Here is a 25,953-nt window from a genome sequence, read left to right as displayed (position 1 = left end):
ATTACTAAACTATAGGATAGATCTATCATACTATATATTTTTATATCACATTTATCATTTTTCTGTCACACCCAAAGTTATCAATTTAGTTTGGAATAAGATTACAGCGCTAAAGTGGTAGGAATTAAAATTAAATTCTAGGTAAGCGTAGGAAATAAGTATACCGATCTCATCCGATTTTTACTTCATAGGTGTCACTAAAATCGCTTTTATTTTTTGCTACGTAACAATGGGTAACCATGGCAACCATTGCAATGTAAACAAAGAATGGACGATAAGTCTTTATGCACCTGTCAAATAATGAACGCAGGTTTATTTACGTGAATCCTTTGTTTAAATAATACTATTATGAAAATTTATTAAAATGTCTACCGAAGACATTGACTTCATTACGGGTCATGTACAGCACGGACAAGATAAAAAAGAACAAGAATTAAGTCTCTGTTATACATATCCTGTAATAAGTAAAATAAAAGAAGCAGATGTTCTTACTCGAAATAATAAAAATCCTCGAGAACTGAATGAAAAAACTGCAATAAGTGAAGATGGACTTTATGTTTCAGATGGTCCTTTTATTTATAGTGACATTAAGCCCTTTGAATTTAATAATATGAAAATTGTAGAGTATAAGCAAAAACATAAATTTAGTGGGAAACTTGTAGAGATTGTGATCCGTGAAGTTAATATTAATACTTTAACAGATCAGTCAGATACAATTCAAATTACATCTGTTTACTTGTTATTTAAGAAAATTATTATATGTAAAACACATAGTCCTTTTAATAGAAAATTACACAAATTATTAATAAAAAATTCAGAATGTAATAATCTTTCAATACAAGTACACGCTAAAGGTGGACAGTCTAGTATACTACCACTACTGTTGCCTAAACGTAATGTTGAAAACAGTAAAGTACAAATTGATTTTGCAATAAGTGACAATTCAGGTAGAGTACACGGTGGAACAGTGCTATGTACAATTACTTTAAAGAATTATGGATCAGATGAACCGGAATCATGTATAACACAGCTTTATAAGCTAAGTAATGATCCAAATGATCCACAGAATAATTTATCTTTGCTGAGACCACTTAAAAATATTCATAAAAAAGAAGTAAAATATTTTTTGTTAGAAGATCCAGCATTAACTTTTGAAGTTGATTCAGAAGTTGTTCCTAAAAAAGTTCAAGTAGAAAAAACAAAGCCACCAGATATAGTTATCACAGAACAGCCTACATTTTCTTTATTTGATACCTTCTTTAGAAATCTATTTCAACCTAGAAGACCATTAGAACCATCAGCTGCTGCTCGTAAACAGCATCCAGTAGGGAGAACGATTCTTACTGTTAATATCCTAAGAGGAATAGAAGTACCAATTAGGGAAGAATCTGCACAAGTTCAATCCTTTGTAGAAGTTGAATGGGGTAGTATAGTTCACACAACACCTGTAACAGATGGCCCTGCACCTGTGTGGCAACAAACAATGCATTTTGAGTTACCAAGACAGAATGATGAGAATTCTATAAAATTTCGTTTATATGATCAACATCCTGTTTGGGGTAAACAATGGCTAGGCGAAACAAGAATCCCTTTAGAATATCACAAGAATTATCAAGAACTTGAACGATGGATTACACTATCTCCTTTATATAGTCCTGTGCTATTATTTGGCTATATACAAGCTAGTCCAGGTCACTCTGCTACTCGTATTTATGTTTTAATTAGACTGGAACACTCTGGTACACCAAAATCAATTGAAAGCACAACCATACTCAAAGGAATTCAGCGGTGTCTTACTATACCATACAAAATTAATGGCTTAGAAAATCCAAAGGATGTTGCACGATTAGCAATGCTCTTACCATCACTGCCAACACATTATGGACCAGTCACACCACGTCAGGCATTATCTATGAAAAAAGTAGATTACTATGGGAGAGCAGCTCTACTTGCAACACTATTACAAGGATTTGATCTGAAAACCTATGTCTTACTAGGTATGTATTACTGGTATATACTTTTGCTTTAAATTTTAATTTTAATAATATGTTCAAAATACCAGGTTCTTCACAAATCAGTAAGTGGACAGCATTTGTCTTGAGTATTAGTGAAAATGGGATATATTCATTATGGGATCCAGATACTGGGACTCATTACAATTTGGATGATAGTCTTTGTCCCTTAATAAAGGTGTCTCGTTTAATTAATCACTTTGGTGTTAGTATAACTGTTCTTATAATCAACTTGCTTCAAATAATATACAATTATACATAACAATTAATAAGTAATGTGTTCACAGATATGGGAAAATTTGCATAAATCTGTGTTGCCATACAGTCTTAAATATGATGTGAAATCAAGCAGAGATTGGAGGCCCACTAGTACTACTACCTCTACAAAAACTGATCATAGTGTTCAAATCCTTGAATTAAATGTTACAGATGATGAAGTAAAGAATATGAAAAGAACAAGTGTTGAAATAGAACAACATTTGAAAGACAAGTTGGCTCACTGGCGTAGTACAATTGAATTAACAACAACATTCAATCGGCATGTTATGACGATTTTACGAAATTTTCTTTCAAAGATAGAACCATCCCCAGAATTACAGTTAGATAAAAGAGATTTAAAACAATTGTACAGGGCTTATCATGTTCATGGTTTTATACTGAACAAACGTGAATGTACTATAGATGAGCTGACTGAACAGTTACATGCCACAAAAATCTATGAAATATCTGGTCCAGTTGAATTTGCCATAGTCTGTTATGTACAACCTTACATTGGAAAAGTTTGTTCAATATGGTTAGCTATTATTGTTCTTAGAAGTCGAGATTAAATTATTAATTTATTTACGATACATTTGTATATTTTACTAAAGTCTATTTCACAATATCAATAAACAGTCTTTTGAATAAAAAGAAATTCTGCAAAATACATTACTTTTTATAGAAATTCTCAAATATATAATTTTTATTAAATTTTCATTTACATATAGAAAGATGTATGACAGAATATTCTACAAAAAACTCAATAGAATTCTATTACTATGTTTTCAATAATTCTTAACTACTTTTGGAATTTCTTAAATTTATATTTGCAATAGAAAAGTACAAAGATTTACTAGACAAGCTAGTCAAAGAATATCAAAACTCTTTATATGTAATAATATGGATATCTTATAATTAAATTGAGTATATTGATACTTCACATAATATTATATATTTTAAGCATTTTTTGGAAAGGTGTGATGAACAAAAACTGGGAATAGAGAAAATGCATTTCTTGTCTGTTTTTGCATTGCGCAGCAATGCCCTTTTTATAACAACTGCAATTTTCCTTACATATTGCGACAATAGTAAAACATATTAACAATATTGTATTGCCCAAATATTTTAGAAATAGTTCAAACAAAAACACACACAAAAATAATTGCAATGGTTTTTTATAAATTTTGATCGTAGACGTACGAACATAGTATCCATAATATTTCGACTCAAAATCAGATAAAAAAGATTCACCAACATCACGTGCATTCCATTTTCTCGAGCAGTAAAAATGTTCATTTGCACGGTGATACATGTATACGTTTCTTAAAGAATTCGTTATATTTAAATTTCATTTTTTTGATCTTTCTCGTCTAAAGAAATGAGGTCTAACACACGTAATTTGTTACGTGCATTTACTACACGTATGCAAAATATTTATCGTACAAAATTGTATATATTAAAGTTTATCTAACTGACAATGAGTTACCTAACTCATAAACTTTTAATAAAACGTTCCTTCCAAATTCGGAAAAAATATTTTCATATCGTAAATAAATACGCATACGCAGTTCCTCGAAATTGCTCATTTACTAATGAACGTGTTTTGTTACTCTACAATTGCCTAGCGTTTGTTTATAAATAAGGCTCCCTTATAAATACAATGTTAGGCATGTGACTGCAAAATGCAAATGACCCCTTTTTTCTATTACATCTCAGATTAATGCTTCACGATCGGAATGTTTTATACATTTATTGAAAAAGATCAATCGCAAAATTTCTTTATATCACGATACAATTGTTATTTAATTATTTAACTAGACATCAAATGTGCAAATGGTACAACCTGACACGTGATCGCGACACTTCTATCCTTAGATGTAGCTCAGAAACAAGAAACAACTAAAGGCAGTCCCTAACACGACGATTCCTCTCCTTTTTTTTCTCTCTAATCTTTTTACAAGACAGATTTTAACCGTCGGCCACAAAATTATCACTTACTTTAAGCTTATATTACGCAACGCTATCATACTCGATCGCACTGGATCTTATAACTCTTCTAGTGACGACTAAACTGCAAGTACAGGGTATCCCAAAGTGTTTATCTATTTTGACGAAATCCGAGCGTTAAAGGACAGCACGACAAAAAATTGAATCTTACTCGTCGAGTCTTCGAAGAGGATGAAATTCGTAGAGTATATTCGATAAAAATGTATTAAATCTTGCATTTCACTTGCGATATACATGTGTAATGGAACTAATCGATTTGAAACTGGTGACAGTATTGATGATGGATCGATTATAGAAGCTACTGATTCAAATTTGTAAAGTTCATTAAAATTGTTAGTTGTGTATACATATATCTTTTCTTTTTTACTTAATACTTATATAAAATTTGATATAAAAATAGAGATATAATCGTGTCCTTTAGACGTGGCTCAAAGCGATCTACTTCATCAGAATAGGTAAAGACTGTTGGGACATCTTTGTATATTCGACTAATTTGTATGTATTTACAAGTATTCTTGGATTAGCAGTCTCCAATACCTTATGCTACCGATCCAAGAGTGAGACAAGTGCAGGCCGGTATGTTTACAAACGGGTTACCTTAACTCGTTAAGGAAACATTGGGTTTCTTTCAACTCCGAGTTTTCTACAACATTAACGGTGCCATAAGCGCCGCGTCAACTATAAACGAAGCGACTCGCAAGAACAAAAACTGGTCGAATAGGTCTCGTGTTATCGTTGCCGATAACGACAGTGTTACGAATTTTTGTATAGTTTCACGTGCTCATCTGGCGACTCCAATAACGATGATAGTTTAACAAAGGTATTAGGAATGCGTTATTTATTGAGTCTTTTTCGATACTCCGTTCGCGTACCCATTTGCGTGTCCATTCGTGACGCTTCCATTGCTCACTGCTCCATCGGTAACTTCCGTTTTTGATTGACTGCTTGCCTTCATCTTTTCCAACTGTCTTTCCGCGTATGCTTGCTTGCCCTGTAGAATCGATATTTTATGGTCTTTAGAATTGAATGGCATGGAAAAAGTGTTGAATAATTCTAAGCACTAATTGCGTTCTTAACAAATTCACACGTTCACTGCCTATCTAGAACGATGATTGTTCCGAAACTGCCAACCTTGCAGCTCGCCGTTAACCGAACACATATGTCTCACGCGATGGCGCGTGATCGGCTACTTGCGGAACAACCTCATCACGCATTAACGCGTGATCGGCAGCGAACGTACAGAAACCGAAAGCTTTCTTCTAGTGAATTTATTTTTTTTTTAGTGAAAAATTGAAGTATTTATAACATTAGAGTACACTAGTTTGTTATAAGTCATAGACACTTTTGTGAATTTATTTCATTTAAAAAGAAAATACTTTTTATTGATAAAAAATTTGGTACGTAAGAAAATGTTACTTTTGCGCTAGTTACCTTCGCAATATAGGCTTTCGCGTAGAAGTTTCCAAAGAGGACGATGAAGGAGACCATGTAGATGACAAGGGCGTATTGCATCCAGAGCGGGAAGTCGCATCCCGATCGAATGCCGTTGATACCGAGGATTAAGGCAGTGGTGAACTGTATCAGTTGAAGGATTGTCAAGTACTTTTTCCACCAAAGGTATTTGGCAACGGAAGGACCCAACGCTGCCAAGCCGTAATAGGAGTACATGAGGACATGGATGAAACTGTTCACCATTGCTGGTAGGAAAGCTGAAACATAAGAATTGTATTTTCTGAATTTTTCTCTTGATCATAAATTCTTCACTATTTAATTTATTATCAGCAGCTGGTATTATTCGATATTCAACTCGCTTATTTGCCAAATCGATCAACTCTACGAAACAGAAATATATATATTTATTTATTTAAATATAGAAAATTAAGTACCAATCAAGTGCTTTGCGAATAAAATTAAAAAATTTTTAAATTCAAAAAGTGAAGTTGATAAGTTTAGTCTATGAATGGTTCGTTTATTGAAACTTGAAACGATGAATAGTTATGATTAATATTATATATATTTATGTACAGACAGTTAAATTTTTCGTCATTATTTGAAATTCTCGAATGTCTGTTGAATTCGCATTAGAAAGTCAACAGTAATTGTGATTAACGTGAAATGCTGTTGCAAGCAGTGTTTGATTTTCAAACTTACATCGTAGATTAGCGATAACGTTTATCTGAACAGTAATGAATATGTGAAAGTAATAAAGAGAAAGCGAGGAAAATCTTGAGAAATGTGCGTCCAAATTTAAACAAATGTTTTACAAACAGTGGCATTACAAAAACATCAGGAGAAAACAGGTTGACTATTTCAGTCGATAAAACAGTTACCATAGAAACTTTCAATTTATCGATAATCATGCATGCATCAATTCGATCGACCGAGCTGCATTTAACCACTTTTCCCTCCCATTATAATAAAGTGTTCAATGTGCAAAAGTACTTACTGGAACCGCTAGGGACCCATTTAATACCGATCCACCACAGTGAGAACATAGTGGAGTGATGGTAGACGTGGAGGAAGCTTAATTGATTGTCCTTCTTCCGCAGGATGAAGAAAAACGTATCACAGAACTCCAGGAGTTTACTGAAGTAATACCACCAGACTGCATGGGCAATCTAGAACAAAATATACACTCAAATCAATATATAATTCTCAAAGTTATACTTAACCTCTTGAAGGAGACTGGCACATATGTGTACATTTAGTTTTTTTTAATTCATGCATAATTACAGAAGATACAAGTGTATATTAAATGAATCAATTTAGCGAATGAAATACAGTCGAAGAGTTCGTAACGAAAACAGCCCTTATCAAATTTTACAATATTTCAAAAATAAGAAAAGAAAAGAGATTCATAACCTAATGAAATCTATTTGATTAAAAATGCAATATGAATACTATAATGGATATTTTGCTAGAAAGAACAGTAAAGAAAGTACTACAGTAGTTTTTTACTCTCCTTAGAAAAGACAGAAACTGAGGGTCGTTTTTATTATGAGCTCTTCAGTTATTCTATTCGATCTCAAAAAGATTCCTCCTTCAAAAAGTTAATACGATTCCATGTTAATTTTTAGGCTACCTGTAGTTCGTCTGGACGTGTCACGTGCCTGATCGGTTGACAGACGTAGCTGTATCGTAACCTGGTGGATGCTACGAATAACTGCGAATAAGAAGGATACGAGTTAAAGCGTAGATCGAGGGCGAGAATGCAACTTGTCAAGGGAATCGTGGAAAGAAAATAAGGTGAGTACCTGAATGGCGATGTATGCGTTCAGACAGGCCATAGCGAGATTATAGGGTACGAGGGCCCACGTTAGCTTGAAGGCTTTCCGATTTCTCATGATCTTTGGCCCAGCCCATACTATGAGCAAATACAGCATCGTGTATATCAAAGTGGGTTTCGGTGAGTCGACCAGGAGCCATCCTCTTGTTCTTTCGTCTGCAGGAATGCAATAGGCACTATTTATATTTATTTATAAATTCAGTTCAAGGGTGACGACTAGAGGCTTTGCTCTTTAAATTGAGCCTAGGTGTTCTGCTGTATATACGATTTTTTTCAGAAAGTTACAGAAGTCGAAAAATCGACAAGTTTTTCGATCTCTACATCATTGCGTTATTCTGATACTCGAGTTGCAGCTTTTCATTCAGAACGTGATAAATCGACGAAAAAAAATCGTACGGAAATTTTTAAGGTCTCGTTGGAAAGAGGAGGCTTCAAGCTTGAAATCTACTGTAAAATAAATCCCGAAAAAAATTTATCAAGTTCCGAAGAATAGTTTGAATTTAGGAAATATTCGAGGAAAAACGGTCTTCTCTTTCTCGACCTGCAGCAAAGTAGAAAAGCGTCTTCGGACAAATTCGATTTAAGGGGAAGAAAGTAGAATCTTGGCTCTTCAAAATAAGTTTAGGCTCGTTGCTATGCGATTTTTTTTGGTAAAGTTACAGCAGCTCAAAGATCGACAATTTTTCAGCCCAAAATGTATGTTCCTTTAATTTCGCTGTGAAGTGTATTATAATCACTACTTGTTTGTGTACAATACTATTCCAATACAATATTTCTTTTTGGTAGCTTTTTTAGGGGCTTTTGAGTATTTCTGATAAGCGAAATAGGGCTTCAGTCACGGCAGGACTTGGCCACCAGTGTTTTAGATCATTACAAAAGCGGGACCAAATTATATCTTACCAGCAAGGGATAGCGTCCAGAGGTAGTAGTTGTAGGCGTCATTTATTAGAGTCGCAGTGGAATTAATTATGCTCGCCATAGCCTGAAAAAAGATCATAATAATTCTTGAAAAATAGTTTAAAACCTTTTGTGAATTCAACGTAAGATTGAAAGTGGTAATTTAAAAGGAAAAAAAGCTAAACAAGTTTTCAGCTGTAGCAAACTCGTAACGCGCTATCATCCAGCGGTCTTAATGTTCCCGCTGCTCTTATGTGCGTTATCTGGTCGTTCGCTTCAAAGATGGAAACGTCATGTGTAACTTTCACGCTGCCCACGAAACCCATCTCTCCCTATCAGACACAGAACACGTTCCGTACGATTTTTCCAGCGGCTTGGATTTCATATATCGGTTCGATGCCTTTCCGACAGCTTTGGAATGTCTACTTTCATTTGCGGTGGTGGGTTCACCGTGAACTTCTAGCAAGTGCAAGTGCAAGTGCAGCTGCACCTACATTCGTATTAACTCGTGCATTCAGTTTTCTCTCGGTTCTTGACAGATTCATGTAGATCTTAGAGAACGTCCCCTTCATGCTTAATGACGTGAAAGCAGTACCGAATGATCTTGAATGGAACGCGCTCGACTTATCAGCTTGTCGGCTTTTTGGCGATAATTATAGGTGACAGATGAATGGGTAGAAAAAGAGTGGTTTAATGGAGTAGTTAAAGTAACACGTTCACAGCGTATCAGAAGGATACTAAGTCACTCTTATATTTAAGAAGCTGATACAAGTTTCACAGAATTGATAGAAATAGGAATTATATTATTATATATATAAAATATCTATGAAATGGAAAGAGGTGCAGGGAATATCGAAAACTTCATTTTAATACTACGTATGTGGTAAAAATGAAAATGTATAGGAAACCAGAAATTCTGATTATTTTTCAGAAATACTCGAAACACTAATTTTGTTAAAAATTCTCAGTATAAATATAATAGCCAGTATACTGATGCTTGTTCGTGAATGGAGACTAAGAATACACTTGTTTCGATGTTTCATAAAAAGTCTGCCCCCCTATAAAATGGAACATTAAATTCTTGTTTACGAATATTGCTGATAGAATTATGGATAATCATAAAGGACATAAAAATTATGGTCAGTTAGGAGAAATCCGTTATTCCTTACATTATGTGAGCTATTAATAAACACATGGGATACTTCTACAAAATAACTTAAGCTTTCTCTTCCACATATAAAAATCTCCTGTGCCCTTTTCCTGAATGTGATTCTATGGATAATGATAATATCACGAATTTATTATTTAAATTGAAGAAGGCATTATCTCGTTATTTAGAAAATGCAGGAATTGACTGACACCTTTGTAGACACTTAGGAAAATTATCTACCAAAAAATGAAGCTTCGTCACATCCATAGAACACTTTTTAGGTCACATGCACAGAACAATATGTACCTAAATGCATTCATAATACGAATTCTCAATGGCTGTTATATTTATAAACATTGAATATAATGGAGATGTTGTAATTTTTCCACGGCCTACGCGGGCTTCGAACAATTCAGTTCCCGTTAATGTCCCGTTTGCAAAGTCATTTCATTTTCTTTTCTATATCGAAGAATTTTTCTTTGTAATAAGTTTCTCGATTGCATATCAGTGCCATAAATCGAAGGAGAGAAAGGAATCAGAGATCATCGAAGCGTTAAATTGTCTAGTAAAAAAAAAAATGTAAACGTTTCTAAGTATCACTAACTTCTTTTCTGCTATAAACTGTTTGAATGGAAACCACTCAGCAAATACTGTCTTCCCTCTAAATTGTTCACATATGGTGAATCTTATTCATTTAACTGCATCGTAAAATGGCATTGATCTTCAATTACCACGAGGTGAGACGAGAACTCGGTGAAAGTTTGATAAATCAATTCATAAGTCTTGGGATCTAGGAGAAATTACTCGCAAAGCAAATTAGCGTTTTTACTTATTTTTTTTCTGGTGGCAAAGCGGAACGTTACGTTGCACTTTCGAGATCGACGCAAGGTTCAATCAACTTGGCTTCTTGGATACATGTATCAATATTTTATGGAATATTAGCATCGTTTTAGCGTCGACAAGATTTATGAGATAGATACACGGAAGTAAGTAGGCGCTTGTTTGGAACCCATTCAGTAAATAAAATTTTTGGGACACTTTTTTGAATTCTGATACCAATGGGATATAAACGACGTAGATAGAGAGAAGAAGCTTCTAATAATTGGAATTGTGTGGAGAATGATCCAGGATTGGAGCAAATGGTGGAGAAACTCCTAGGTGGAGAAGTTAGCGGGACTTCTTATCTATGCTTTGAGGAATCCACTATTATGGTAGTCTTTAAAGGCAAAATTAATGCAGACATTAGTACATGAAATTAATGTGGTCTGCATGTATAGAACATCTGTCATGTTGTGGAATTTCGTAACAGTTAGACTGAAATGGCATTGAGCTTTTGGAGAACTTGACAATTTTTGAACCTGACCATATTTTTATAAAATGAAGGATCTCAAATATTTTTGACGTCAATGGGATTTTAGAAGTTAACTAAATTCTAATCTATTGGCTGTTTTCAACATTATCCTGCTTCTACTAATTAAGACTTAAGACGAAATCCTTTGAGAATAATCAGCTATACTATAGAGCTTCGCTGGCAAGAACAGCCTTGGCAGCAGTGCAGATCTGTGGGTTCTGGGACTCTTCATGTCAGTCGAGTACAGTATATACATTTACACATTAATTTATCAATGAAACTATACAGATATTCATGAAGATACAAAATGACTCATGAAATGCAGGCAACTCTCTTTCGCCCTCAAGCTACTTGACAAAAATTTCTCTCAAACATAATATACCCTAGTGGCTCATGAAAGTACTTGAGCACTAGGTCGAAGCATTGTTAATTTCTGAGTTGTAGTAACTTTGTAAAAAGAAGTCATTTTCCTGGAGTTATTATAAGGAACAACTCCTCTACTTTCACATCCCTAAGTTAAATTTCTAAATTGGAGTCATTTGAATTTTTACAATTTTTTAGAGAAAAACTATCACCACATTTTTATCTGCAATTTAATATAAAAACGTCTTGATAAAACTTGAATTAAGGGATGTTCAAGTACAAGACTCACCCTTCAAAACGACTCAGAAGAGTTATACGCCTCCTTCTCGCAGTCCACTAACTAAAAAATGGACAATGTTTCAACCTAGTGTTCTAACCCCCCATAAGCTTCTGTACTTCTCCCATCCACCCGCCGACAATCGAGCAAACCCCAAGCGTTCTCTTACCTCAGTTGACAAGTTCGACAGGAGCCTAAAGCCGAAACTGGCACAATACGCTGCTCCTCGTAGCTTTTGAACGACACGGATCCACCGAGACGCTGTACGTGAATCGACGCGAGTTTAAACAAATATCGTCGCGGTGTAAAAATCGCCTGACACACGGTGCACGCGGACCCGTCAAAGGAACATGACCCGTTCGGTATCCTGAGAGCTGTGTCAGTGACAGCAGCGGAGGCGCCGCCGAAAAATCCTCGAGGACTGTCTGCGTGTGCGGGCCCCACGGGAGGAGGATCGTGATACGACGAGGTCGATCGGCAAAGTGGCAGCGCCTCGCACCAGCTTCGCTGGTCCGCTTTATAACTTTGGTCCGCCTTTTCGTAGCCACCGCGGTGGTTGTTGGCTAGCGTTCCCCCAGCTTCGGGTGGTGGTACCGATCCCCAAGGTACGGGCACGCGAACGAGGCCAAAACCGAGGCGATGGTGGGGTCGATCGTGGGGATAGATCGGTCGGAATCGGTCAACACGAAACGATCAACGCCACTGACTTTCCCCCCTCTATCTCCTTCCTCTTCGTGGAAGACGATCCTCCTATGGAGACCCTCGACACTTGCTGTACGCTGCCCACCCCACCTAGCAGCTACGAAAACAGTCGCGTTTGTGTAACACCGGCAACACGACACCTTCAACGTGGCCTCGATTCCCTCTGGCTTCCACCGAGAGAAACGGAATAGCGCCTGCCGTGGGCATTTTTGGGACCGTGTGCTTTGTGTCGATGGTATTTTCGAATGTTTTGCACAATGGCGTGAAAGGACTTTGGACTATTTAGCGTGAGGGTATGGGTGAGTTGGGCTGCGCGAGGATTCGGTAGGATGGTTTGGGGAAAGGGGGTTGAAGATGTATTTGGGGTAGTTGTGGGGTTATACATGCGTAGATATACGAGGAAGGGGCCATTTTCAAGAATTTTTGTCTCTGTATAAAGATATTTATTCATTGAATAGTTGGACTTATTCCCTTCTTAAAAATACATATTCAATTGTTGCAGAGGAGTTCATTTACCACTGAATTTACATAATTAACTTGGACAAATTCTAACAATGGACGGCATTGTGTTTGAATCGAAGGCTTTATTTGTATGAGACCTAGATCTTGAGTGCAAGAATGGCGCCTCTGCATGAGTTATTGTTTCTCCACCATAGAATATATAACAGCCTAGGAACCAATATACCTTAGAAATGGTTCATTTGTCTCTTTCTGTAGATCTAGGACGAATGTTCGTTCACCGAATGTAGTTCACTACCAGAGATTCCTTCAAGATCCACTTAACAAGGTTGAATACCTGTCCAATGCCTGGCGACTGCCAGTGAACTGTATCAAAGGATGAACTTTCTTTCCAAGACTGCTTCACTGCTCCCCATATTGACCACAACTACTACGCGGAAAGTGAAGTCTTCACTTCGCTACCGAAGTCCAGGGAGTCATCTTCATCATTCTTCATTACCATTTTACTGCATCTTCTGTGTTTAGATGTCAGCCTTATTTACACAACTATGAATAATATTAATTTATATGACCGTGAATAAAATTGGCAAGAATTGCTAATTACGTTTAGCTGAATAAACAAATTCCCGAGTGCGAAGTCTGATGGAATCTCTGGTGAATACATTGTTGGCATTCGACCTGGGAATGTTAACATTTCCAAACGAGCATTAAAGTGTCTTGTAACTTCTTAGACAACTCGTTGACTCCCTGGACGATGCCATTAAGAACGAAACGTGTTGGTCCAAAAGTAGCGAAGAAATGGTTTCAGGAGGATTACTCATCGAAGGAGCCGATAGAAAGCAAAACGGTACTTTAACGGAACCCTGGAGTTTGACGGCTAGCAGGCGTAACGAAGAAAAGTCGATCTTCCCGTTGATTCGGAACAGGGACAAGTTCGGTCGAACGGCCTTGACACACATCGAAGATCTGGAGGAAGACGAACGGAACCTGATCCACATTTTGTTTCTGTATGCGGTCTCGATCCAATCTAGGTTCTATAGAATGCTAGTGATCAATGCATTAATACGTTCTTTCCTAAATTATTTAAGGACTACGAAGAAATATTTATGTACAGGGTGTCTCAGTAAAAACCTGATTATCTTCGAAACTATAATAATAACGGACAAATTTTTGGAACAAAAATTATTTGACACTAAAAAGGTCCGCTGTAGGTAGAATTGCTTAAGAGATATGAAGGTCATTTCTGTTTTGATTTAATGGTGTCCCTTTTTTCCTGTTTATCATCTGATAGCAGCTCTCAAAACGAATACAAATAAGGTAAATGACCCAATACCTGGACGCTTAAGGTATCGCGTGATCCAGTAAGTGAACAACTTAAATGCATGTCCCGACACTTAAATTGCATTTCAGTAATTGAATGTACTATTTTATGATACTATTTTTTGTATTTTCTTAGGATTTACCTTAGAATTTAAGCTTAAAATTAAATAAAATTGAGGATAGTGTCCAAATACTGGGACATGGTGGATTACTGGGTCTTTTACCATACCTGTAACACAATTCTGCATGATCTTAACCGACCTTGTATTACAGGTATTTGTATTCGTCTTCCCCCATCGTCTTCTCACCTCTTTGCAAAGGTACACGTATTTTCCTCGCGAGAAGGGTGTCAGTGTACAGCTCTCCGTGTGTCGATCACAATAAACAATCGTAAATCTGTCATCTCACGTGACGTCCTCTTTCGGGGACGTTCGCTATCTAGATTCGCACCTCAAGTATCGTAAATAGGCGTAGAATCCTGGTACTATTTTACGACAGTATAAGAGAGGTCGCGCGAGGATGTAAATGACGATCCGAGAGAAAGCGTTGCAAGCAGTAAAAGCCGACTGTCGTTGGTGCGGCTGATTAAAACGGGTCAGTGGTCCTTTAACTGTGAAACGGGATTTACCCATGTCATCGACGTCACTTGTGTCTCAGCAACCCTTGCTCTGCAAGCTGGAACCTTTCACCTGCACCTTGTCTCATTACGAATTAAATTGCATCGTTGGAGATTCAGAGACTCTGGCTCAGGAATTTAAGGTATTCTTTTTCTTAGAATAAATTTTTAATATAAGGTAGCAGGTAGGTTACCTTCCTATAAGGAAGATGAGGAACAAGGGTTATAATTTGCTTTTTTGACTCTGTAACTTCTAAGTTTTGTAGAATTTTTTAAGTATTTCTACAGGACAGCAAGTCTACGTTATTAGATAATATAATGAAATTGAAAAACTAGTAATTTATTAGATCAGTTTTTAAGTAAGTCTTTTTTTTAAAGTGTGTCATTTGTTACTTCTGTTCCTATCCTTAGGGATGAAAGTACAGAAAGCTTTTCATAGATATTTGGATTTTTCTAACAAAGGATTATTTGACATTTTTCTGGTTGAATTGGGAGGGCAAAGAAAGTTCAAAATCGTGATAGCGTTATGAAGTTTTTACTAAACTACTAGCAAATACTTCCTATTTGGTCTTGTGGCATTTAAAGGTATCGGTAGCTATAGTATGAAACAATTTTTTCTTTGGAACACGTGATTCAGAACGTCCATATTAGCTCGGATTTTTTTGGATTGTGGTATTCTATATGATTTTTATCATGCAACGGTATAGGTAGTTGAAGCATAAACTGGACCTGCTACATCACGGAATAAGTAACGGGGTAATACCTTACGCAGGAAATTAGTCTCTCATATTGTAAAAGTGGCTCCTTTTACCTCTTCCTTATCTCTATGCTTTCACGGTTAATCATCATCAATTAAAATGGTAAAAGTCGGGTTTAGTATGAAAACTTACAATGAAGAACATTTTTATCATCAATTTCGTACAGCCATAAATTTCTTTTTCGAGTTTATAATTACCATAAATTGTGCACATTTTGGGACGGTGTCTTAATAGCTTCTAAGAGTGTTTGCATGTTATAACTTGTCATATCCTGTATACATACAGGGTGTCCCAGAACTGGTAATGCAAGGAACAACGGGGTGGTTTTACACGAAAAAATAAGACGAAAATATAGAATAAAATTTGTCGATATCGTGCTGTCTTTTCGAAAAAATTGATCACGATTCAAATCCAATTTTCTCGAAAACTAGGTACGAAATTAAAAAACTTTATTCTACATTTTCAAATTATTTCTTTAAACTAAAATCACTGGTTCTCCGCTTGTACCACCAGTTTTTGAACACCCTGTGTAATACAAACGTGTCAAAAATCCACACACCACTTCCCCAAATTAGCAGTCTCATGTTGCCTCCATAAAACGGCTCAAGTTATCTACCACCTATTTTCATCAAACACGTAACATAATAAAGTCCTCATTGTCAAGGCGCGTGTCGTAAACCCTGACCGAGAGGTCTCGTTAAAGTTCATCACGGATTCCCAGGGAGGACACGTGCCTGTTTCAGCCAGCCTCCGCAGACGGAAGTGAAGGAAAACCTGTTTCGATCACTTAGTGGGCCAACTGGGTCCGGATGTTTCGGGCGAGGCCATCGTTCGGTGTTCATGATCGGCTAACCATGCGTCGCCCTTTCCTCCTTGCACCCTGGCGAACCTGTTCCTGGTGGGAGAAGGAAAAAAGGATGGAATCCGGCCGAGGACGGAGAAAGCGTGCTCGATTACTTTCGTCTGCACAGCGTGCTTACGCTCGATTCTGCACTTTTTTCTCTTCGTTGCCCTTTGAAACGCCTCGTTCTTACGCTTTTTGGATCGGCCCAATCTCGGTCACCCACTGACGACGATCAATGGAGACTGTGGCTGGCTGCTTTCAGCAGATTTTAACGATTTCCCGTGAGTCTTTCATGCTAGACGCTGATTGGGGGTGAAATGTGGGGAGGTAGGAAAGGAGTGACTGTATTGGTTTTGTATTACACTACGTCGTCGAAATGAGGCTTTGCAAACTGTTTTCTCAGAAGCCAGTACAGACATAGATTTCATTTTTTTTTTAATTAAGTGGTCCAGGGAGGTTGATATTTTCATCTGGAAGAAATTCTTTTGGGGTTAAGACGAAGAACTGTTAAGAGGAAAAGAAATGGTTGGAGTAAGTCTTAATCAGTTTCATCAGAGCTATTTAAATAATAAAAAAGTAATACCACCTTCTGTATAAAGAAGTGTAGGGGTCCTTCGCTTTTCCTTCTGACAAAAGAATTTATTGCACATAAAAAGGTTAGTTCTCTGAACCACTTCTAGAGGAACGAAGTCAACGTTTCCGTTCCATGATGTTAACTCTTCACTCAAAGACTTCATTTCTCCAGTGCTATTTCTTGACTACCTTTATTGTTCAGTGTCGACTCATACAACTTTCTATCACGTTCCTTCTCTAATAATGGAAGTTCTGCTATAAATCAAGTTAGGTTAAGTAAGGGTTTGATCAATGAAGTTTCGTTTAAGAGAAAGAGGACTCGCCAGCAAGTGGAATGGTTGATCAGCAGAGTTCTATTCTACCGTTGCTGTTCCATTGGCTACTGCCAGTATAAGAATAAATAGGCAATAGGGGACGTTTGAGAAATATTCTTGCAAATGAAAGGAGATCAATAGACCTCGAGTTCGCCTGGGGCTAACTTTCATCCGGATTTGCTTCTTTTCTCCCACACGCACCTCACGAAACTGTGAAGCAGGTGCCAGTTATGACAGTAATGCGACTCGTGTGACAATTATTGTTTCCTGTGTGGCAATTAACAGCAGAAAAACGCAGTGTCAGCGGCAGTATATCAGTGGTTAATTTGAGATTCATCAAATTTATTTCTTTTACAAAAAATATCTTTATTAAGAGTACTTTTTTTCGTACTTTTTTCAGTACATTTTTTGTAAAAATTATTTGATTTCTTATTCCCTATTTCGAGACAGTAAATTAGTTTTGTTTACTTAAATATAATAAGAAGATTCATTACAGTTTGGATATCAATTTCCAGGTCGTTGTAAAACTTGCTATAGAATGTAAGCTGCGGTTAGCAATTTTCACGAATCCAGAGCAGACCTCTTTACCACCTTCTCTTGCAAATACAGCTCCATCGCTCACATCAGCGTTTTACAAATCGTAAGGGAATCCGCTGACGAAATGTCACACGAGAATCGATGTGTAATCGATTTAGGAGTCATGGAACTAATTATTCTTATTTTACGAAAAACTGGTCAAAATAAATATTCCCCATAAATATCGATTATTCTTTTGTAGCTTGGTAGCTCACAAAAATGATTAGAAACTAACTTGCACAAATACTTTTTAAAAAAAGGTTCTTTTTCTTTAAAAAGAGGAGATAATATAGCTGATTGGTCATTTGTTATACAATCAAATAGCTTTCGTATAAAATTACAAACCATTTAGCTTAACTGTGTTAGTAACTGTAGCGCTAATTACTGTTTACATAGACATTATTAACAAGCATAAAGCTACTTATCCTGGCTAGCTCGTTCGAAATTAGAAACGAAAGTTGGAGCGTCGTATTAGGTTCCCATGAGAATTCCCATTTGGTAAATTAGAATCGATCTTTATCTTTAGCCAACGGTGAAATCGTATAGACACCCATAAAACGATGTCATCGTCGTCGTCTTGATATTGAACAGTGGTTGGCACACTTCAAGTCTGCCATCACGTATCGCGGAAACGTATGTTGCGGAATGTTGGTCGAGCAGAGTGAATCTATGAAACAATATTTACCATGTTCGCCAAACATTTGCCGAACGTTACGAGCATTCTGAGAATCGATCAGGTTGTTAAGCGTAAATAGCTTTACTGTTTGAAAATCGTCACCCATTCTTCTCGCTATCGTCGCTTAAAAATCCTACCCCATTTGGAAATCTTGGAAGCTTCAGTCCCACACCCAAGTATCTCTTCTCGATCGAGAGTATAGCTTCCTTTCTCTAGGTACGAGGTTAAGAATAAATTAGGGGAATTACTATACATATAGGGTTTCTTGGGGAATAGACAAGAGTCTAGAGGAGGAAGTAAGGATCCTGTTATTATCTCTTAATAACATCGTCCTTCTTTGTGATTCTCAGAAACTCTAACCTCATTAAGTGGGGTTTCTTTTTGGTTGAGAGTAATAACTTCTCTTCAGATACGAGGTGAAGATAATATTATGGGAATTACTACGTAAGTTTGTTAGAGAATTAGAAGTAGTGATTTACGATTTGTAAATTTCATCTTTCACGTTGCCCAGTGTGAGAGCCAGGAGTTTAAGTCATACAAATGTACGCTTACAGTCTCGTGTGTAGTCACAATAAATGATATCTATCAATGAATGATTCAGTAGCTGTCGATAGTCACTTGGACTTGGTGAGCAAGCATGTAACACTGAATTAGTAGCGCGATTCTCGGTAGATGAAGATAACAAACTAGTGTTAAATGGTTGTTACTGATAAAAGATCTATAACTTCTTATGCTCGCTGCGAAACGAGGTTTAAAAATAAAATTTTGATTTCTGAAAAAACTGAGAGATTAAGAGGCGAGAAATTTAAGTCTCTCAAATGTCGATTGCAACCATTCTGTTAAAAAACAGAAAAAAATTCTAAACTTTCTGATAATGGGTAGTATTTGGATTCCCAATAAAAATCCTATTAACTACCTTCAGAAAATTTCTTTCCAATCACAAGAAATCTTCACATCTGTCGCCCCATATTTGTTCAACATAGAACAAAAAGTCTTCTAATCAGTGTTTTAAAATTTGTCTCGTTTCATTACTAGATCTTAATCGAACGAGTGAAACTGCTTTCGAGCATTACTCTTCTGCGATAGTCGAGGCGGGCGTTCCACGAAGACCCGTCTGAAACGAAGGGAAAAGTAGTCAGATAGAGAGTGGTTGCACTCCCTTTCTCCTGCATCGGCGAGTCTGGCCCCCGTGTCTATCGTAATCACGAGTATTTGTCGAATCGTTAACGTTATCGTCTAATCGGCGTTGAGCGTCAAATTGTGAAAACACGAGACGATAAACCCATGTCTGAGTATTCTGATAGTAATCGCGGCTCCACAGTTCAATGGGACCGATTGTACGGTTTATCGGGCGATGATATCAGGAAGAAAGGCAAATTACGCGGTGGAAAGGCGCTGAAATGTGCGATCGTGTCGAGTAGAAACCGATGGCTCCATGCTGCTAGCTAGAATGCATCGATGGAGTTAAATTCGGATTCCATTGATACTGAGTTTCGTTGCAGACTGCTAATAAAAATGTGGGGCTGATAAACATTCTCAGAGGATTTTTTTTATATAAAGAAATGTTAGTGAGAACGTGTAGGGTGGATTATATGATACAAGTTATCAGAGATAAAGGTGAATTTTTGTTGAGTGTCTCGAGGATTAATGGGACTTCTGTGTTCTGCAGAAATTTGTAGATCAGTGCTTCCCAGACTTCTGTGGGTTAAGAGTCAATTCAGTAAAATTCATAACAAAAAATTTCTATTTTTTAAGACATTTAAATTTATTTTCGGCGTCACTTTATTCGTATATTAAGATAGAGCGAAGTCTGTTTCACTTTGATGCCTCTGGAAACAGTTTTAGCAAATGGTAGACAGTCTCAGGGGGTCAAGAGTTTGAAAAATAGCATGACGTTGAGGAGTAACAATAGGTTGGAAGGTAGAAGGGGTGAAAGTGGCTTGGAAAGAACGCTCACCCTTCACCTTTTCAATATTCGATACTGTCTGAGCGTCATCTAAAACTGCTGTACGATTTGACCCAATTCCTTCAAGTTTTTCTTTCGTTTAATGACCAGTCGATGCTAGATCAACCAGTTTTCGTTGAAACGAAACGTCTCGAGACGTGTATGTATCACTTTCAGTTGCACGTAGAGAGCGAAATTTAATAGGATCGGGTGATCGTAGGATGATCGTTAGTAGTTGAAACCCATCTCCAGTCAGACGTCGCGCTCCGTGGTTATTTTCTTGAGAATCACTATTGTGACCATAGTGAAGCGTCGTTTGCGCACGATTTCCATGGAAAGACGTAAAATTATGACTCCTTCACTGCAGTTTTATGCTGATTTTGTCACTTTTTGTGAGCGAAATCATCAATCACCGTTCACTTTCTCAAGCCTCTGATTCCATCATAAATCTTGCCACAGGAGAGTACAAATTATTTCAAATGGGAAATAAAAAATAGTAGAAGTGAAAGAAATACAAAGAAATAAAGTATCTATTTTTTTAAAATTACACAGAGAAGATAATTCATCTTATTTCCTATTAAAATTAGAGAAAATCGGAGAATTCCGAATAATCTAAAATTATCTCAAGCTACACTTACACAAATGAAAATTATAGCTACGAAGACCTCACATTCCTCAAATTAGAATGAAAGAAATAATTTAATAGTAATCATTTCTTTCACCAAATAAAGTATCACACATGTATCTGAAATTGCTTCCAGTCAAACAAGACATTTCATCTCGGTAATTATCTTTCATTAATCTATTTCGAATAACATCCAAAGAAACAAACAATGTCCAGCTCCTCAAAAAACCCTCTAATTATCAACTTTCTATTCTACTCAACATCTCGCAGTCAACTCACCCTCCCATAAAAACTCCTTTCACGTCGATTCCCTTTTGCACGAGACGTCAATCCCTTTCTGGATCTATCGACGTGGATGTTGATATAATTTAGCGACAGGAGCAAGGAAAGTTGCCGACCATGCAGAACGCTCGAATTCTCGTGGATTTCTTGCTGGCTCTGCCAGCGGACCTAGACATTGACCTCGAAAGCGAGGTGATCACGCGGCGGATCCTCTCGCGCATAGAGAAGAAAGTGCAAGCCAGCCTCCTCCGATCGTCGTGTATCACACGTTTAATTGAAGGAAAAACGATTCAGGCAAATTGCTCGGCCGACACATGCTACACGAAAGCAGCTGGTTTCACTGGCAAAGCAGGTTTTAATTCATCTAAACGTCGATCCTTCTTGCAAATTTTCTACTATCTATCGAGTAAACATAAAAAATCGCAATATCTACATAGAAACATGCCCCAAGGTGATTGCAAACTACCTAACAAGAACTTTTAAGAAGAAATGAAAATTAACAGTACTCTGAAAATTAGTAAATAGAGATACTTTTTTATTGCAATTGAGAGCAGCTAAAAATCTAGGGAATTAAAAAATAATTCGGGCTGAAAAGATGGCACTTAATGAATTAATAGCGACAATTAAAACGCAAGCCATTTTTTAAACTGGAGTCTTATTGTAGAAAATGAGACTAAGATAAAATGAGACAACAATTCCTGATAATGAAAGCAAAGGAGCTGATAATTAACAGGTAATAAAGTTGATAAGCGAAGCAAATGCTCCTCTTCACTTACTGTGAAAATTAAGTTTTCGAAGAATCGTGGAATATCTGCACTAAACAATTTTACTTCCTATTTATGGTGATCAAAGAGTGACAAAACGTGCATAGAATTTTTTAGAAAATATGTTTAGATAATAAATAGTGTAACATAATTTTTTTAAAAGTCGGTATAAGCGTTGACTCTCCTATGCGTTTAAATCTCTTCACGTCTCATGTTTCAATTGAACCGATTTCCCTGGAAATTTTTAATAACAAGTTTCTGTGTGCTAATCTTTCGTGATACAATTCAGCTTATCATCGCTAGCATCTCACGACTCGGCGAGTCGAGATAAATGCATATGTACTCCCCTAATTAAGCTTTCTACACTTTTGAATCTGGTAGTAATTAGGAATTAAAAATTAATTACTATCTTAGAGTCCCCCTCGTTATTGTAACCTGTTCTGTAATCGATCGACTATTATCGATCGATCGTCGTGCTTTTTCGTGCCTGATTTCACCTTAATGCAGATGGACCTGCAATTTGCATTCCCTGTATGATTACAGGAACAGCGAAAGTGAAATCAGTTGGGACGAGTATGAGAGAGATCCTTCGTCCCGTCTAATCGTAAAGGTAATTAGTTTGAATAGCCTCTAGACCGGAACGTTCCCTGGAATGGTTTGACACTGAAAGTTACTTTGCAGGGAAAAACTGCGTCCTCTGCAAATATTTGCAATTCCCTTGAAGCATCTAGATGCGCTAACCTTTGAAGTGTTAGGGTGATTAATTTGATATAGAGTGATTATTCTACTTTACTAACATGACTACAAGGTTTTATTGCATACTGTTGTTCTACATGTTCTCTAAATGAGTTTTTCAGAAACTATATTGATTAATCCATAAAGCCAACAATTAAGTGACTATAATGGTCCTATTGTACTTAAAAATGAAAACTAGAAGGGATGTGTGACATTTCCTATAATTTAATTTGCAATGTGATTAATTTCACTAATATTATAAGAGTTCCTTTGCCTACATGGACAAAATTAGTAGTATAATACCACGAAATAAATAAATGTTATTGGTACTAGTCAACATTACAGTTCATGTGTCTCATTGCGTCACAACTTTTTAACGTGAAAGTGTTGAAGGCACATTCTACTAGATTGTAAGTAGAAAATAGTAAAAGTGTTGTGAGGCAGTAAGTAGAAAGTGAATGTTCAGGCCAGACCGCAAATTTTTACAAGAGCGAAAAATTGTGCAGTCAAAAGGTATAAATTGCCTTTTGAAATGAAAGGAGATCATTTACAAGTTTTTCCTGCCATCAAAGTGAAAATGTAACTTATCGAGGGTAATTAATCAAAGTTTTTACTCAACTTAATGAGTGGTTTACACGGAATATCTTCACTTCTCTGATCCACAGAAATCATAAATAGATTAAAACCACTCCAATTAGATTTATTTATCTGCATCGGTAAAACGAGATTCAAAGTTATGAAATATAAAGGAGTCAATAATCTGATTACTTGATAAATGTGATTTACATCTGTAGTTAGTTCCTAGAAAATAGTCACAGATTTTTAATTATTAAGTAAACGTAGTTCTCACGTTTTGCACAATATGACACCTGCTTAAGAAAAACAGGAAACTGTTTATCGAGCAAATCTCCTTGGTTACGTGACTTTGTCCACTAAAAAACTAAATTCTTTGCCAAAGATCGTCCCGGAAGGTAAGACGTATTTTTACAGCATAGCAAACATTCGACACTTGAAACTGCAGAACGTAGAAAATGCAAAGGTCAGCGTTCTACGTCTTACCAGTTAAGTAAATTCGCTTATCGTATCCCTTTCAGCAATACCATTATTGATTTGTCGCGATTTCAACCATGCAACTCGTTAGGTCGATTCCCAAAATACAGTGGAATCTTAACTCTTTCAGCTCTGGAGGATTTTGGGCTATGAAAGTCTTTCTTTTATCATTTGGTAATAATAGTAAGCTTCATATAAAATTTGATGATTTTAAGTCTGCAACCTGAGTCGTTTACGACCCAGACCATTCTTGTTTTTGAATTTTCATGAAAGTAGAATACTATAAAAATGAGCCGACTTCGAAAACGTGTGGCACATCCTAAATTCGACAGTAAGCAGTGAGCTTATATCGAGGAAACACTGCAACAGTGTACAAATTAAAAACAATTGCATATCTAGAAAATATTTTATCTTTAAATTTAATCTTCAGCCGATTAATCGAGGGTTCAACTGTACATCGACCTCGGGGCGTATAACAGACTCATCAGAGAAAGTTTAAACCTTTACAGTGATAATGCCTGAAGAACTACAAGAAGAAACGAAAGGGAAATAAAATAGTGAAACTCTCAAATTGTCTTTCGGTGACGATAACAAAAAAAAACTGGAAAAACTGCTTTTCTGCTTTCACAATCTCGAATAAATTAAAATCATTATGAAAAAATGCAGCATCAATATGCAGACTTCCGGTGTTACCTGGGCAAGTATCCTTTGACGCCATGCGTACCTGTCTCTCGAACCCTTCCACTCACCTAACCCCACACCCACGCATTTCACGAATAGCTTCTAATTTTAGCCTTCCTCGAGCCTAGCTAATCTCAATTTTAAATCGCCTCTGAAGCACTCACGAGCTTCCCAGATTCACTCTTTTTAACTCTTCCATTCAATTCTCACGAGAGAACTATCATTAAAAACCTACTGTTCCAACACTCAGAATATCCATAAAACCTCCACAAAATCATAAAAAAAGTGAAACAAGAAATAGAAAAAACAATATGCCTAATAGATCTAAGAAGATCCACACTCTGTTTAATCAGAAATTCAACAATAATCCTCCTCAACAGAAAATATCGTCAGAAATAGTCCTTCAAATCGTCCTGACCTGCATATGGGTCATAGAACAGTGCCTCTGTTAAAAAACGAACAAGCAACCCTTGAGTGACAATTAATTGAGCATGATCGAGTACTCACCGTCGCTTTTATAGTCCAGCGGAAGACATCGCAGAGAAGTTTGACAGTGACCGTCTACGTGAAGGACCTCAGAGGCAGGCGCATCTCGTGACCGAGGGCAGCTTCACGGTTTCGCGTACAATCGCCGCCGATTAATCGTCCCGAATCCCAATGGCCAATGCCACCGTGGAACCGATACCGCTGGTAATTGGCTACTTTTCACTCGCCCGCCAGCACCGTGCCCGTTTCATCGCCGTTATTTCGAGGAAAACACCGCTGAGCGCTGCTCTTTCCTGTTCCTCGAGCGCAGAGGGTGCAGGCGCCGGCTGGCCGCCATCATAGAAATCAATACGACCCTTAAGAGGAGCTTACGCCGCATGGGATTTGATCAAACAGACGATTTTCGGGGTTTATCGACGGTGCCGATTATTTTGAGAGGGAAATTCGTACTTTGGAGTCAGTGAAATGGGCTTTCGGTATTAACTTGCTCGTTATTTCTTTTAATTTTGCTGAATGTTTTCAGGGGGAGGAAATGGCTGTTATAAATAATTCGAGAACTGGTTGGAAATTTCTTTTCTATTTGTTTTTTAAAATTAGTGTTCCTGATGGAAACATGTAGGTTTGTATATTTGAAGGAATAGGGAGGGATATGTTGTGGGCTTCTAAGGATATAGTTATAATGTAGGAATTTTCTTTTCTATGTTTAAAGGCCATCGATTGTCCCTCTCTTGTTTTAAATGTAAGTAATTTAGCGATTCAGGATTATAGGTCAATCGAACAGGGAGTGGTAGGGGATGATGAAAAAAACATTGGGTATTCAATAAACATGTACATTTCCCCTGTTTTATTTCTAGGCTTTTCTACTTTGGGAATGCAAGTTTCGAATGCCTGTTGATGAGCAAATCAGCGCCCACGTGCTTTTAGTTCGTTGACCTTAAATTTCAAA

The 25,953-nt window shown here is 36.9% G+C and overlaps 3 protein-coding genes across 5 annotated transcripts in view; 2 read left to right on the top strand and 1 right to left on the bottom strand.

Moving 5' to 3' along the window:
* Positions 1 to 364: 364 nt before the first annotated feature.
* LOC143177111 (coiled-coil and C2 domain-containing protein 2A) lies at positions 365 to 2,885 on the top strand. The gene is made up of 3 exons (XM_076374898.1): positions 365 to 1,997; positions 2,063 to 2,217; positions 2,300 to 2,885. Exons 1-3 carry the CDS (start codon positions 365 to 367, stop codon positions 2,837 to 2,839), a joined length of 2,328 nt encoding a protein of 775 aa, XP_076231013.1. The 3' UTR covers positions 2,840 to 2,885.
* Positions 2,886 to 3,838: 953 nt separating this feature from the next.
* On the bottom strand, positions 3,839 to 25,320 carry LOC143189092 (very long chain fatty acid elongase 4). Its single transcript, XM_076393750.1, has 7 exons — positions 25,029 to 25,320; positions 8,464 to 8,545; positions 7,532 to 7,719; positions 7,360 to 7,440; positions 6,724 to 6,895; positions 5,709 to 5,986; positions 3,839 to 5,268 (listed from the first exon to the last, which is right to left on the bottom strand). Exons 2-7 carry the CDS (start codon positions 8,540 to 8,542, stop codon positions 5,116 to 5,118), a joined length of 951 nt encoding a protein of 316 aa, XP_076249865.1. The 5' UTR covers positions 8,543 to 8,545; positions 25,029 to 25,320; the 3' UTR covers positions 3,839 to 5,115.
* Positions 5,826 to 25,953, top strand: part of Alka (glycine receptor subunit alpha alkaliphile) — a 30,056-nt gene continuing 9,928 nt past the window's right edge. For 2 of the 3 annotated variants that reach the window (XM_076393745.1, XM_076393747.1), the window contains exons 1-2: positions 6,764 to 6,868; positions 7,355 to 7,523. The gene's annotated coding sequence lies outside the window, so the exon portion shown is untranslated. Of the gene's footprint in view, positions 5,978 to 6,763; positions 6,869 to 7,354; positions 7,524 to 25,953 lie in introns of those variants that run through there. The other variant, XM_076393746.1, reaches the window with a different exon arrangement.

This window comes from Calliopsis andreniformis, chromosome 3 (genome assembly GCF_051401765.1).
Source record: "Calliopsis andreniformis isolate RMS-2024a chromosome 3, iyCalAndr_principal, whole genome shotgun sequence".
NCBI lineage: Eukaryota > Metazoa > Arthropoda > Insecta > Hymenoptera > Andrenidae > Calliopsis > Calliopsis andreniformis.
The sequence above is the reverse complement of the archived record's forward strand: the minus strand, read 5'-3'. Positions and strand labels throughout refer to the sequence as shown.

Coding starts and splice junctions, on each gene's coding strand:
- LOC143189092 (XM_076393750.1), bottom strand. CDS start 8,542: ATGGCGAGCATAATTAATTCCACTGCGACTCTAATAAATGACGCCTAC. Junction 5,987..6,723: donor ATGGGTCCCTAGCGGTTCCA/GTAAGTACTTTT, acceptor CTTATGTTTCAG/CTTTCCTACCAGCAATGGTG. Junction 5,269..5,708: donor CGAAAGCCTATATTGCGAAG/GTAACTAGCGCA, acceptor TCGATTCTACAG/GGCAAGCAAGCATACGCGGA.
- LOC143177111 (XM_076374898.1), top strand. CDS start 365: ATGTCTACCGAAGACATTGACTTCATTACGGGTCATGTACAGCACGGA. Junction 1,998..2,062: donor GAAAACCTATGTCTTACTAG/GTATGTATTACT, acceptor TCAAAATACCAG/GTTCTTCACAAATCAGTAAG. Junction 2,218..2,299: donor GTTTAATTAATCACTTTGGT/GTTAGTATAACT, acceptor ATGTGTTCACAG/ATATGGGAAAATTTGCATAA.